At 48.9% G+C, this 15735-nt stretch overlaps 1 protein-coding gene across 1 annotated transcript in view; it reads right to left on the bottom strand.

Moving 5' to 3' along the window:
* Nucleotides 1-647: 647 nt before the first annotated feature.
* Nucleotides 648-15735, bottom strand: part of rnaset2l (ribonuclease T2, like) — a 111631-nt gene continuing 96543 nt past the window's right edge. The window contains exon 9 of the mRNA XM_056283829.1: nt 648-1330. Within this exon, the coding sequence (XP_056139804.1) occupies nt 1139-1330 (192 nt within the window). The 3' untranslated portion in view covers nt 648-1138. The remainder of the gene's footprint in view (nt 1331-15735) is intronic.

The following is a 15735-nucleotide window of genomic DNA, read 5'->3' as shown; positions in this document are numbered from 1 at the left end:
TTCTCTTCTGCGCTGAGCGTCACAGAATACAGCTTCTGCACATTATCATTTTTTAAGCGGGTATTTGGACTACAGATTTATGAGCGTCATACTTCAGCGTGCATCATGGGAGTTCCTTGTTCCGCCTTTTAGAAGTGGTACAGGCAGTTAGTGTCACAAGTACAAATTCCACCACCGGTTCACAGTCCACTTGTTTTTATTGACACACATGAACAGCTGACGTCACTGCACAGGACAGGAAGGCCCCCCATCACCTCCCCACCCGACTGGGCTGAAGCCCAGAAAACCCAATAAAATGTTGACGTCGTCATCAGATGACCTGACGTCATTTCCTCACCGGCTTGTTTTAGGAGATGTTGGACATGTTCATTCTCGTATTGCTGCTGTTTTTGTCGCCAAGTGTGCTGGGACTCCTTGGTGTGATAATGCACTTCAGATGAACTCCGACTTGCCTTGACTTGACCGCTGCTGGACTCAGCTTCACAACGGTGTCTTCTGGGACACCTGAACAGGAGGGTCAGACATGTGCAACCTGCAAAAAGACTCGCTGGCCGATCGCCAGGGGGTCGCCCCCTTTAATCGAGCGGTTCCACCAGGCGACAACGCTAACTGCTCTATTAAAGGGGGCGACCCCCTGGCGATCGGCCAGCGAGTCTTTTTGCAGGTTGCACGTGTTTCAACTAGTCCAATTTTACCCAATTATCTAACCCACGTATTTGGAAGTGAAAACCAAAGTGTAAGTTAAGTTATGGTGTGAAATGTCCCATATGGTCTGTGGTGGATGACATGGCCGATCCACTTCCTGGTTCACCCTGCAGGAAGTAGCAGCCTATACTTAGGGTAGGTAGTAGTAACATCCATAAACTAGTCATAGATAACGGACAGTCATCGACACAGTCTGACTGACACACTAGACTCCTGTTCACTTGTCCAATAAGACAGCCCTGTAAGGCCGAGTCCAGCCGTGGTCCCATGTCCGACATCTACTGAATGAAGCCGGTGATTAAGAAGATGTCATAACTGATACGAATGATGGGGAAAAACTATGAAACTAAGACCCAGGTGGTAAAGAAAAGACACCAGTGACGTTTTTGTGTAATCTGAAACGACGTCTGGGTGGTGGTGGTGGTGGTGGTGTTCAGCCGCACGGCTGGTGTGGCTGCTGGTAGTCGATGGGGAAGTAGTAAAGGGGGGCCTCTGGCGGGCAGCGATGCCCCGGAGAGACGATCAGTCCTGGGCGGCGTTCCGCAGGGGACCCCCGGTCGTGAGGGCAGCCTAGAGACAGGTTACGAGAGAGGGGGATCTTCACCTGGAACCACACCTCTCTGCCCTGATGGAGGACACGACGATGGCCGAGGTACATGGAAAAGGACAAAAATGACAAAAGACATGAACAGAAAGACATGTGAGGTAAAGGATGAAAGAAACATTATTATGAAGTCTGGTGGTCCAGACCAACGGCGTCTCGGCATGAGGGGCCGGTGATTTGGCCACTGCACGAGACCATGATTCAGTCTAACCAGTACTTCTACACGTTTATTACATATGACAACAGCAGCACACACCGATGTATTGCACATGTGTGTACCTGTTGTATAAAGGTCAGTGCTTCTAGCACTAGAACGACCAGGATCTCACTAAAACCACCAGGGGCGGTCAAAATGACCGCCGCGGTTTTTAAACTCTATATCGTGTCAAGATAAATACAAAACTGAGATATCAATGTATTACATATGTTAGTGTGTCTGTTATGAAACTAAATGACACCAAAATCAACATTTTAACCACTTTAATATGATTTTAAAACAATTTAAAATGGCCGCTGTCCAACGCCTGTAAATCCTGCAGCGCCTCGGTGGTGGTCATGGCGCGTCTGTAACGGCGTCTGTGACCAGACATGTTGGACATCATCACACATCAAGTTTAGACTACTTCTCTCCACTGGAGGGCGCTAGTGTGTTTCCAGGACAGAGCAATGAACTTGACGAAGGAAATGACGCCACCAACACACGTCATAAATACTGACATGACGCGCACCGTCACGCGCAAGTTACGAGGCGGTCATCCCGACCGCTCATGGTCGTTTTAGGAAGACCTCCTCATAACTTGTTTATGCGCGATTGATCTAAAACTCGTTTTAAATGCAAATATATGCAGTTTGAGGAGGATTCAGGGAGCGGCAGGTCTGTATCTTATCCCCCCCCCCCCACACACACAAAGTTACTAAACTTTGAAAATCCAAAATCGGTCAAGACCGATTTTGGATTTGTTTGGGGGGTGGGGTGGGGGTTAAAGTTCATTATATATGAACCACAGTCCATCGTTATCCGAACCGCTTATCCTACTCTCAGGGTGGTGGGGATGCTGGAGCCTATCCCAGCAGTCATTGGGCGGCAGGCGGGGAGACACCCTGGACAGGCCGCCAGACCATCACACAGGGCCCACACCCACATTCATACCTAGGGGCAATCTAGTACGGCTGGTTCACCTCACCTACAGGTCTTTGGACTGTGGGAGGAAACCGGAGCACCCGGAGGAAACCCACGCAGACACGGGGAGAACATACAGAGGACGACCCCAAGGTTGGACCACCACGGGGCTCGAACCCAGGACCTTCTCGCTGTGAGGCGAACGCACTAACCACTGCGCCACCGTGCCGCCCTGAACCACATCCATTCTCCAATAATGGCTGAGAAGAACTATTGGATATTCTTAATGTAGGCATGCCACACCTGATTGGGGGGGGGGGCGGGGCAACTGCTTTATTTTGCTCAGAACCTCTCCTGCACCTCCACGTTCTTTCCCTGCATCATAACACCAGCAGACCTGTTTTCCAACATGTTTGCCTCTCCGAACAACAGTTTACATAACTTGAACTAAGTTCGTTTCCCCGGTCCCGACCCACCCCGCACGGTGTCCGGAATCCCCCAACAGTGTTGATACCTCGAGGTGTCATTAGAAATCCTCCCATCCCTGTTCACAAACCTGTTGCCCCCCCCCCAGCACCGCGTATACACAGTCTGGCCAACTGACTACACGGGGGCCATATTTCCTACCAACTGGTAGGCAGCCCCATGCGCACGCTATTCAAAGTCACGCTCACTTCATGATCTCTAAACAAATCTTCATGGAGTTTAAGGAACGTAAACAAATCTTTATAAACAAATCTTCATGGAGATTAACAACATTGGGGACACAAGTTCGGTAATGGGCAGAACTAGGTCATCATAAGTAGAGGCACTTCATGTATTTGACATCATGCAGTAACAGTACTCAGGGTTCCAGAAGTAATGGATTCTCCATCATTTCAGTCCCAGTTTCTGAGAACCAGAAATGTTTTCATCACTGCGTACCAGTAGTCAGAGTAGGTGGTTTAACACCAGACCAGCAGCAGAGGCTGTGGTAATAACGTGTTTCACCTTTCAGTCCATGATGGACGTGATGAGACCAGGAAGAAACCCATCAGCACTCATAACACAGTCACAGGCACTGAGCAGGGGCCTCTGCTGCACACATGGAGTTCAACCCAAAGACTTTACTCCAGAGACTTTAGTTTTTACCCACTACCCTACCGGTGTGGTGGGTAAACCGCTGGTAAGTACCAGAGACTTTAGTTTTTACCCACTACCCTACCGGTGTGGTGGGTAAACCGGTGGTAAGTACCAGACACTTTAGTTTTTACCCACTACCCAACTGGTGTGGAGGGTAAACCGGTGGTCAGTACCAGACACTTTAGTTTTTACCCACTACCCTACCGGTGTGGTGGGTAAACCGCTGGTAAGTACCAGAGACTTTAGTTTTTACCCACTACCCTACCGGTGTGGTGGGTAAACCGGTGGCAAGTACCAGACACTTTAGTTTTTACCCACCGGTTTACCCACCACACCGGTAGGGTAGTGGGTAAAAACTAAAGTGTCTGGTACTGACCACCGGTTTACCCTCCACACCAGTAGGGTAGTGGGTAAAAACTAAAGTGTCTGGTACTTACCACCGGTTTACCCATCACACCAGTAGGGTAGTGGGTAAAAACTAAAGTGTCTGGTACTTGCCACCGGTTTACCCTCCACACCAGCAGGGTAGTGGGTAAAAACTAAAGTGTCTGGTACTGACCACCGGTTTACGCTCCACACCACTAGGGTAGTGGGTAAAAACTAAAGTGTCTGGTACTGACCACCGGTTTACCCACCACATCAGTAGGGTAGTGGGTAAAAACTAAAGTGTCTGGTACTGACAACCGGTTTACCCTACCGGCACTTCAGTTTTTACCCACTACCCTACCGGTGTGGAGGGTAAACCGGTGGTAAGAACCAGAATCTTTAGTTTTTACCCACTACACTACCGGTGTGGAGGGTAAACCGGTGGTAAGTACCAGAAACTTTAGTTTTTACCCACTACACTACCGGTGTGGAGGGTAAACCGGTGGTAAGAACCAGAAACTTTAGTTTTTACCCACTACACTACCGGTGTGGAGGGTAAACCGGTGGTAAGTACCAGAAACTTTAGTTTTTACCCACTACGCTACCGGTGTGGAGGGTAAACCGGTGGTCAGTACCAGACACTTTAGTTTTTACCCACTACCCTACCGGTGTGGAGGGTAAACCGGTGGCAAGTACCAGACACTTTAGTTTTTACCCACCACACCGGTAGGGTAGTGGGTAAAAACTAAAGTTTCTGGTACTGACCACCGGTTTACCCACCACACCAGTAGGGTAGTGGGTAAAAACTAAAGTGTCTGGAATTTGCCACCGGTTTACCCTCCACACCAGTAGGGTAGTGGGTAAAAACTATAGTCTCTGGTACTGACCACCGGTTTACCCACCACACCGGTAGGGTAGTGGGTAAAAACTATAGTCTCTGGTACTGACCACCGGTTTACCCACCACACCGGTAGGGTAGTGGGTAAAAACTAAAGTGCCAGTAGGGTAAACCGGTGGCAAGTACCAGACACTTTAGTTTTTACCCACTACCCTACCGGTGTGGTGGGTAAACCGGTGGCAAGTACCAGACACTTTAGTTTTTACCCACTACCCTACCAGTGTGGTGGGTAAACCGGTGGCAAGTACCAGACACTTTAGTTTTTACCCACTACCCTACCGGTGTGGTGGGTAAACCGGTGGCAAGTACCAAACACTTTAGTTTTTACCCACTACCCTACCGGTGTGGTGGGTAAACCGGTGGTAAGTACCAGAAACTTTAGTTTTTACCCACTACACTACTGGTGTGGAGGGTAAACCGGTGGTAAGTACCAGACACTTTAGTTTTTACCCACTACCCTACTGGTGTGGAGGGTAAACCGGTGGTAAGTACCACACACTTTAGTTTTTACCCACTACCCTACCGGTGTGGTGGGTAAACCGTTGGTAAGTACCAGACACTTTAGTTTTTACCCACTACCCTACCGGTGTGGTGGGTAAACCGGTGGCAAGTACCAGACACTTTAGTTTTTACCCACTACCCTACCGGTGTGGTGGGTAAACCGGTGGCAAGTACCAAACACTTTAGTTTTTACCCACTACCCTACCGGTGTGGTGGGTAAACCGGTGGTAAGTACCAGAAACTTTAGTTTTTACCCACTACACTACCGCAGTGGAGGGTAAACCGGTGGTAAGTACCAAACACTTTAGTTTTTACCCACTACCCTACTGGTGTGGTGGGTAAACCGGTGGTAAGTACCAGAGACTTTAGTTTTTACCCACTACCCTACGGGTGTGGAGGGTAAACCGGTGGCAAGTACCAAACACTTTAGTTTTTACCCACTACCCTACTGGTGTGGTGGGTAAACCGGTGGTAAGTACCAGAGACTTTAGTTTTTACCCACTACCCTACGGGTGTGGAGGGTAAACCGGTGGTCAGTTGGGTAAACCGGTGGTAAGTACCAGACACTTTAGTTTTTACCCACTACCCTACCGGTGTGGTGGGTAAACCGGTGGCAAGTACCAGACACTTTAGTTTTTACCCACCGGTTTACCCACCACACCGGTAGGGTAGTGGGTAAAAACTAAAGTCTCTGGTATTTACCACCGGTTTACCCACCACACCGGTAGGGTAGTGGGTAAAAACTAAAGTCTCTGGTACTGACCACCGGTTTACCCACCACACCGGTAGGGTAGTGGGTAAAAACTAAAGTGTCTGGTACTTACCACTGGTTTACCCACCACACCGGTAGGGTAGTGGGTAAAAACTAAAGTCTCTGGTACTGACCACCGGTTTGCCCACCACACCGGTAGGGTAGTGGGTAAAAACTAAAGTGTCTGGTACTGACAACCAGTTTACCCTACCGGCACTTCAGTTTTTACCCACTACCCTACCGGTGTGGAGGGGAAACCGGTGGTCAGTACCAGAGACTTTAGTTTTTACCCACTACCCTACGGTGTGGTGGGTAAACCGGTGGTAAGTACCAGACACTTTAGTTTTTACCCACTACCCTACCGGTGTGGTGGGTAAACCGGTGGTAAGTACCAGACACTTTAGTTTTTACCCACTACCCTACCGGTGTGGTGGGTAAACCGGTGGCAAGTACCAGACACTTTAGTTTTTACCCACCACACCGGTAGGGTAGTGGGTAAAAACTAAAGTGTGTGGTACTGACCACGCGTTTACGCTCCACACCGGTAGGGTAGTGGGTAAAAACTAAAGTGCCGGTAGGGTAAACCGGTGGTCAGTACCAAACACTTTAGTTTTTACCCACTACCCTACCGGTGTGGTGGGTAAACCGGTGGTAAGTACCAGACACTTTAGTTTTTACCCACTACCCTACCGGTGTGGTGGGTAAACCGGTGGCAAGTACCAGACACTTTAGTTTTTACCCACTACCCTACTGGTGTGGAGGGTAAACCGGTGGCAAGTACCAGACACTTTAGTTTTTACCCACTACCCTACCGGTGTGGTGGGTAAACCGGTGGTAAGTACCAGAAACTTTAGTTTTTACCCACTACACTACCGGTGTGGAGGGTAAACCGGTGGTAAGAACCAGAAACTTTAGTTTTTACCCACTACACTACCGGTGTGGAGGGTAAACCGGTGGTAAGTACCAGAAACTTTAGTTTTTACCCACTACACTACCGGTGTGGAGGGTAAACCGGTGGTAAGTACCAGACACTTTAGTTTTTACCCACTACCCTACCGGTGTGGAGGGTAAACCGGTGGTAAGTACCAGACACTTTAGTTTTTACCCACTACCCTACCGGTGTGGTGGGTAAACCGGTGGTAAGTACCAGACACTTTAGTTTTTACCCACTACCCTACCGGTGTGGTGGGTAAACCGGTGGTAAGTACCAGACACTTTAGTTTTTACCCACTACCCTACTGGTGTGGTGGGTAAACCGGTGGTAAGTACCAGACACTTTAGTTTTTACCCACTACCCTACCGGTGTGGTGGGTAAACCGGTGATCAGTACCAGAGACTTTAGTTTTTACCCACTACCCTACTGGTGTGGTGGGTAAACCGGTGGTCAGTTGGGTAAACCGGTGGTAAGTACCAGAGACTTTAGTTTTTACCCACTACCCTACGGGTGTGGAGGGTAAACCGGTGGTCAGTTGGGTAAACCGGTGGTAAGTACCAGACACTTTAGTTTTTACCCACTACCCTACCGGTGTGGTGGGTAAACCGGTGGCAAGTACCAGACACTTTAGTTTTTACCCACCTGTTTACCCACCACACCGGTAGGGTAGTGGGTAAAAACTAAAGTCTCTGGTACTTACCACCGGTTTACCCACCACACCAGTAGGGTAGTGGGTAAAAACTAAAGTCTCTGGTACTGATCACCGGTTTACCCACCACACGGTAGGGTAGTGGGTAAAAACTAAAGTGTCTGGTACTTACCACCGTTTTACCCACCACACCGGTAGGGTAGTGGGTAAAAACTAAAGTGTCTGGTACTTACCACCGGTTTACCCACCACACCGGTAGGGTAGTGGGTAAAACTAAAGTGTTTGGTACTGACCACCGGTTTACCCTACCGGCACTTTAGTTTTTACCCCACTACCCTACCGGTGTGGAGCGTAAACCGGTGGTCAGTACCAGAAACTTTAGTTTTTACCCACTACCCTACCGGTGTGGTGGGTAAAAACTAAAGTGTCTGGTACTTGCCACCGGTTTACCCACCACACCGGTAGGGTAGTGGGTAAAAACTAAAGTTTCTGGTACTTGCCACCGGTTTACCCACCACACCGGTAGGGTAGTGGGTACAAACTAAAGTTTCTGGTACTTACCACCGGTTTACCCTCCACACCAGTAGGGTAGTGGGTAAAAACTAAAGTGTGTGGTACTTACCACCGGTTTACCCTCCACACCAGTAGGGTAGTGGGTAAAAACTAAAGTGTCTGGTACTTACCACCGGTTTACCCTCCACACCAGTAGTGTAGTGGGTAAAAACTAAAGTGTCTGGTACTTACCACCGGTTTACCCTCCACACCGGTAGTGTAGTGGGTAAAAACTAAAGTTTCTGGTACTTACCACCGGTTTACCCACCACACCGGTAGGGTAGTGGGTAAAAACTAAAGTGTCTGGTACTTGCCACCGGTTTACCCACCACACCGGTAGGGTAGTGGGTAAAAACTAAAGTGTCTGGTACTTGCCACCGGTTTACCCACCACACCGGTAGGGTAGTGGGTAAAAACTAAAGTGTCTGGTACTGACCACCGGTTTACCCACCACATCAGTAGGGTAGTGGGTAAAAACTAAAGTGTCTGGTACTGACAACCGGTTTACCCTACCGGCACTTCAGTTTTTACCCACTACCCTACCGGTGTGGAGGGTAAACCGGTGGTAAGAACCAGAAACTTTAGTTTTTACCCACTACACTACCGGTGTGGAGGGTAAACCGGTGGTAAGTACCAGAAACTTTAGTTTTTACCCACTACACTACCGGTGTGGAGGGTAAACCGGTGGTAAGAACCAGAAACTTTAGTTTTTACCCACTACACTACCGGTGTGGAGGGTAAACCGGTGGTACCGGTGTGGAGGGGTAAACCGGTGGTAAGTACCAGAAACTTTAGTTTTTACCCACTACGCTACCGGTGTGGAGGGTAAACCGGTGGTCAGTAGCAGACACTTTAGTTTTTTACCCACTACCCTACCGGTGTGGAGGGTAAACCGGTGGTAAGTACCAGACACTTTAGTTTTTACCCACTACCCTACTGGTGTGGAGGGTAAACAGGTGGTCAGTACCAGACACTTTAGTTTTTTACCCACTACCCTACTGGTGTGGAGGGTAAACCGGTGGTCAGTACCAGAGACTTTAGTTTTTACCCACTACCCTACTGGTGTGGTGGGTAAACCGGTGGTAAGTACCAGAGACTTTAGTTTTTACCCACTACCCTACTGGTGTGGGTGGGGTAAACCGGTGGTAAGTACCAGAGACTTTAGTTTTTACCCACTACCCTACGGGTGTGGAGGGTAAACCGGTGGTCAGTTGGGTAAACACGGTGGTAAGTACCAGACACTTTAGTTTTTACCCCACTACCCTACCGGTGTGGTGGGTAAACCGGTGGCAAGTACCAAACACTTTAGTTTTTACCCACTACCCTAACCGGTGTGGTGGGTAAACCGGTGGTAAGTACCAGAAACTTTAGTTTTTAACCCACTACACTACCGGTGTGTGGAGGGTAAACCGGTGGTAAGTACCAGACACTTTAGTTTTTACCCACTACCCTACCGGTGTGGAGGGGAAAACCGGTGGTAAGTACCAAACACTTTAGTTTTACCCACTACACTACCGGTGTGGTGGGTAAACCGGTGGTAAGTACCAGACACTTTAGTTTTTACCCACTACCCTACCGGTGTGGTGGGTAAACCGGTGGTAAGTACCACACACTTTAGTTTTTACCCACTACCCTACTGGTGTGGTGGTAAACCGGTGGCAAGTACCAGACACTTTAGTTTTTACCCACCACACCGGTAGGGTAGTGGGTAAAAACTAAAGTTTCTGGTACTGACCACCGGTTTACCCACCACACCAGTAGGGTAGTGGGTAAAAACTAAAGTGTCTGGAATGTGCCACCGGTTTACCCTCCACACCAGTAGGGTAGTGGGTAAAAACTATAGTCTCTGGTACTGACCACGGTTTACCCACCACACCGGTAGGGGTAGTGGGTAAAAACTATAGTCTCTGGTACTGACCACCGGTTTACCCACCCACACCGGTAGGGTAGTGGGTAAAAACTAAAAGTGCCAGTAGGGTAAACCGGTGGTCAGTACCAGACACTTTAGTTTTTACCCACTACCCTACCGGTGTGGTGGGGTAAACCGGTGGCAAGTACCAGACACTTTAGTTTTTACCCCACTACCCTACCGGTGTGGTGGGTAAACCGGTGGCAAGTACCAAACACTTTAGTTTTTACCCACTACCCTACCGGTGTGGTGGGTAAACCGGTGGTAAGTACCAGAAACTTTAGTTTTTAACCCACTACCCTACGGGTGTGGAGGGTAAACCGGTGGCAAGTACCAAACACTTTAGTTTTTACCCACTACCCTACTGGTGTGGTGGGGTAAACCGGTGGTAAGTACCAGAGACTTTAGTTTTTACCCACTACCCTACGGGTGTGGAGGGTAAACCGGTGGTCAGTTGGGGTAAACCGGTGGTAAGTACCAGACACTTTAGTTTTTAACCCACTACCCTACGGTGTGGTGGGTAAACCGGTGGCAAGTACCAGACACTTTAGTTTTTACCCCACCGGTTTACCCCACCACACCGGTAGGGTAGTGGGTAAAAACTAAAGTCTCTGGTATTTACCACCGGTTTAACCCACCACACCGGTAGGGTAGTGGGTAAAAACTAAAGTCTCTGGTACTGACCACGGTTTACCCACCACACCGGTAGGGTTAGTGGGTAAAAACTAAAGTGTCTGGTACTTACCACTGGTTTACCCACCACACCGGTAGGGTAGTGGGTAATAAACTAAAGTCTCTGGTACTGACCACCGGTTTGCCCACCACACCGGTAGGGTAGTGGGTAAAAACTAAAGTCTCTGGTACTGATCACCGGTTTACCCACCACACCAGTAGGGTAGTGGGTAAAAACTAAAGTGTCTGGAATTTGCCCACCGGTTTACCCCTCCACACCAGTAGGGTAGTGGGTAAAAACTATAGTCTCTGGTACTGATCACCGGTTTACCCACCACACCAGTAGGGTAGTGGGTAAAAACTAAAGTGTCTGGAATTTGCCACCGGTTTACCCTCCACACACCAGTAGGGTAGTGGGTAAAAACTATAGTCTCTGGTACTGACCACCGGTTTACCCACCACACCGGTAGGGGTAGTGGGTAAAAACTAAAGTGCCAGTAGGGTAAACCGGTGGTCAGTACCAGACACTTTAGTTTTTACCCACTACCCTACTGGTGTGGTGGGTAAACCGGTGGCAAGTACCAGACACTTTAGTTTTTAACCCACTACCCTACTGGTGTGGAGGGTAAACCGGTGGTAAGTACCACACACTTTAGTTTTTACCCACTACCCTACTGGTGTGGAGGGTAAACCGGTGGTAAGTACCACACACTTTAGTTTTTACCCACTACCCTACCGGTGTGGTGGGTAAACCGTTGGTAAGAGTACCAGACACTTTAGTTTGTACCCACTACCCTACCGGTGTGGTGGGTAAAACCGGTGGCAAGTACCAGACACTTTAGTTTTTACCCACCACACCGGTAGGGTAGTGGGTAAAAACTAAAGTTTCTGGTACTGACCACCGGTTTACCGCTCCACACCGGTAGGGTAGTGGGTAAAAACTAAAGTGCCGGTAGGGTAAACCGGTGGTCAGTACCAAACACTTTAGTTTTAACCCACTACCCTACCGGTGTGGTGGGTAAACCGGTGGTAAGTACCAGACACTTTAGTTTTTACCCACTACCCTACCGGTGTGGTGGGTAAAACCGGTGGTAAGTACCAGACACTTTAGTTTTTAACCCACTACCCTACCGAGTGTGGAGGGTAAACCGGTGGCAAGTACCAGACACTTTAGTTTTTACCCATTACCCTACCGGTGTGGTGGGTAAACCGGTGGTAAGTACCAGAAACTTTAGTTTTTACCCACTACACTACCGGTGTGGAGGGTAAACCGGTGGTAAGAACCAGAAACTTTAGTTTTTACCCACTACACTACCGGTGTGGAGGGTAAACCGGTGGTAAGTACCAGAAACTTTAGTTTTTACCCACTAACACTACCGGTGTGGAGGGTAAACCGGTGGTAAGTACCAGACACTTTAGTTTTTACCCACATACACTACCGGGTGTGGAGGGTAAACCGGTGGTCAGTACCAGACACTTTAGTTTTTACCCACTACCCTATCCGGTGTGGAGGGTAAACCGGTGGTAAGTACCAGACACTTTAGTTTTTACCCACTTACCCCTACCGGTGTGGAGGGTAAACCGGTGGTCAGTACCAGACACTTTAGTTTTTACCCACTACCCTACTGGTGTGGAGGGTAAACAGGTGGTCAGTACCAGACACTTTAGTTTTTACCCATTACCCTACTGGTGTGGAGGGTAAACCGGTGGTCAGTACCAGAGACTTTAGTTTTTACCCACTACCCTACTGGTGTGGTGGGTAAACCGGTGGTAAGTACCAGAGACTTTAGTTTTTACCCACTACCCTACTGGTGTGGTGGGTAAACCGGTGGTAAGTACCAGAGACTTTAGTTTTTACCCACTACCCTACGGGTGTGGAGGGTAAACCGGTGGTCAGTTGGGTAAACCGGTGGTAAGTACCAGACACTTTAGTTTTTACCCACCTGTTTACCCACCACACCGGTAGGGTAGTGGGTAAAAACTAAAGTCTCTGGTACTTACCACCGGTTTACCCACCACACCAGTAGGGTAGTGGGTAAAAACTAAAGTCCTCTGGTACTGACCACCGGTTTACCCTCCACACCGGTAGTGTAGTGGGTAAAAACTAAAGTCTCTGGTACTGATCACCGGTTTACCCACCACACCAGTAGGGTAGTGGGTAAAAACTAAAGTGCCGGTAGGGGTAAACCGGTTGGTCAGTACCAGACACTTTAGTTTTTACCCACTACCCTACCGGTGTGGTGGGTAACCGGTGGCAAGTACCAGACACTTTAGTTTTTACCCACTACCCTACCGGTGTGGTGGGTAAACCGGTGGCAAGTACCAGACACTTTAGTTTTTACCCACTACCCTACCGGTGTGGTGGGTAAAACCGGTGGCAAGTACCAAACACTTTAGTTTTTACCCACTACCCTACCGGTGTGGTGGGTAAACCGGTGGTAAGTACCAGAAACTTTAGTTTTTACCCACTACACTACTGGTGTGGAGGGTAAACCGGTGGTAAGTACCAGACACTTTAGTTTTTATACCCACTACCCTACTGGTGTGGAGGGTAAACCGGTGGTAAGTACCACACACTTTAGTTTTTACCCACTACCCTACCGGTGTGGTGGGTAAACCGTTGGTAAGTACCAGACACTTTAGTTTTTACCCACTACCCTACCGGTGTGGTGGGTAAAACCGGTGGCAAGTACCAGACACTTTAGTTTTTACCCACTACCCTACCGGTGTGGTGGGTAAACCGGTGGCAAGTACCAAACACTTTAGTTTTTACCCACTACCCTACCGGTGTGGTGGGTAAACCGGTGGTAAGTACCAGAAACTTTAGTTTTTACCCACTACACTACCGCAGTGGAGGGTAAACCGGTGGTAAGAACCAGAAACTTTAGTTTTTACCCACTACACTACCGTGTGTGGAGGGGTAAACCGGTGGTAAGTACCACACACTTTAGTTTTTACCCACTACCCTACCTGGTGTGGTGGGTAAACCGTTGGTAAGTACCAGAGACTTTAGTTTTTACCCACTAACCCTACCGGTGTGGTGGGTAAACGGTGGCAAGTACCAGACACTTTAGTTTTTACCCACCGGTTTACCCACCACACCGGTAGGGTAGTGGGTAAAAACTAAAGTCTCTGGTACTGACCACCGGTTTACCCACCACACCGGTAGGGTAGTGGGTAAAAACTAAAGTCTCTGGTATTTACCACCGGTTTACCCACCACACCGGTAGGGTAGTGGGTAAAAACTAAAGTCTCTGGTACTGACCACCGGTTACCCCACCACACCGGTAGGGTAGTGGGTAAAAACTAAAGTGTCTGGTACTTACCACTGGTTTACCCACCACACCGGTAGGGTAGTGGGTAAAAACTAAAGTGTCTGGTACTGACAACCGGTTTACCCTACCGGCACTTCAGTTTTTACCCACTACCCTACCGGTGTGGAGGGGAAACCGGTGGTAAGTACCAAACACTTTAGTTTTTACCCACTACCCTACCGGTGTGGTGGGGTAAACCGGTGGTAAGTACCAGACACTTTAGTTTTTACCCACTACCCTACCGGTGTGGTGGGTAAACCGGTGGTAAGTACCACACACTTTAGTTTTTACCCACTACCCTACCGGTGTGGTGGGTAAACCGGTGGTAAGTACCAGACACTTTAGTTTTTACCCACTACCCTACCGGTGTGGTGGGTAAACCGGTGGCAAGTACCAGACACTTTAGTTTTTACCCACCACACCGGTAGGGTAGTGGGTAAAAACTAAAGTTTCTGGTACTGACCACCGGTTTACGCTCCACACCGGTAGGGTAGTGGGTAAAAACTAAAGTGCCGGTAGGGTAAAACCGGTGGTCAGTACCAAACACCTTTAGTTTTTACCCACTACCCTACCGGTGTGGTGGGTAAACCGGTGGTAAGTACCAGACACTTTAGTTTTTACCCACTACCCTACCGGTGTGGAGGGTAAACCGGTGGCAAGTACCAGACACTTTAGTTTTTACCCACTACCCTACTGGTGTGGAGGGTAAACCGGTGGTAAGTACCAGACACTTTAGTTTTTACCCACTACCCTACCGGTGTGGTGGGTAAACCGGTGGCAAGTACCAGACACTTTAGTTTTTACCCACTACCCTACTGGTGTGGAGGGTAAACAGGTGGTCAGTACCAGACACTTTAGTTTTTACCCATTACCCTACTGGTGTGGAGGGTAAACCGGTGGTCAGTACCAGAGACTTTAGTTTTTACCCACTACCCTACTGGTGTGGTGGGTAAACCGGTGGTAAGTACCAGAGACTTTAGTTTTTACCCACTACCCTACTGGTGTGGTGGGTAAACCGGTGGTAAGTACCAGAGACTTTAGTTTTTTACCCACTACCCTACGGGTGTGGAGGGTAAACCGGTGGTCAGTTGGGTAAACCGGTGGTAAGTACCAGACACTTTAGTTTTTACCCACTACCCCTACCGGTGTGGTGGGTAAACCGGTGGCAAGTACCAGACACTTTAGTTTTTACCCACCTGTTTACCCACCACACCGGTAGGGTAGTGGGTTAAAAACTAAAGTCTCTGGTACTTACCACCGGTTTACCCACCACACCAGTAGGGTAGTGGGTAAAAACTAAAGTCTCTGGTACTGACCACCAGTTTACCCTCCACACCGGTAGTGTAGTGGGTTAAAAACTAAAGTCTCTGGTACTGATCACCGGTTTACCCACCACACCAGTAGGGTAGTGGGTAAAAACTAAAGTGTCTGGAATTTGCCACCGGGTTTACCCTCCACACCAGTAGGGTAGTGGGTAAAAACTATAGTCTCTGGTACTGACCACCGGTTTACCCACCACACCGGTAGGGGTAGTGGTAAAAACTATAGTCTCTGGTACTGACCACCGGTTTACCCACCACACCGGTAGGGTAGTGGGTAAAAACTAAAGTGCCGGTAGGGTAAACCGGTGGTCAGTAC

The sequence above is a fragment of the Lampris incognitus genome, chromosome 7, assembly GCF_029633865.1.
Source record: "Lampris incognitus isolate fLamInc1 chromosome 7, fLamInc1.hap2, whole genome shotgun sequence".
Classification (NCBI taxonomy): Eukaryota; Metazoa; Chordata; class Actinopteri; order Lampriformes; family Lampridae; genus Lampris; species Lampris incognitus.
The sequence above is the reverse complement of the archived record's forward strand: the minus strand, read 5'-3'. Positions and strand labels throughout refer to the sequence as shown.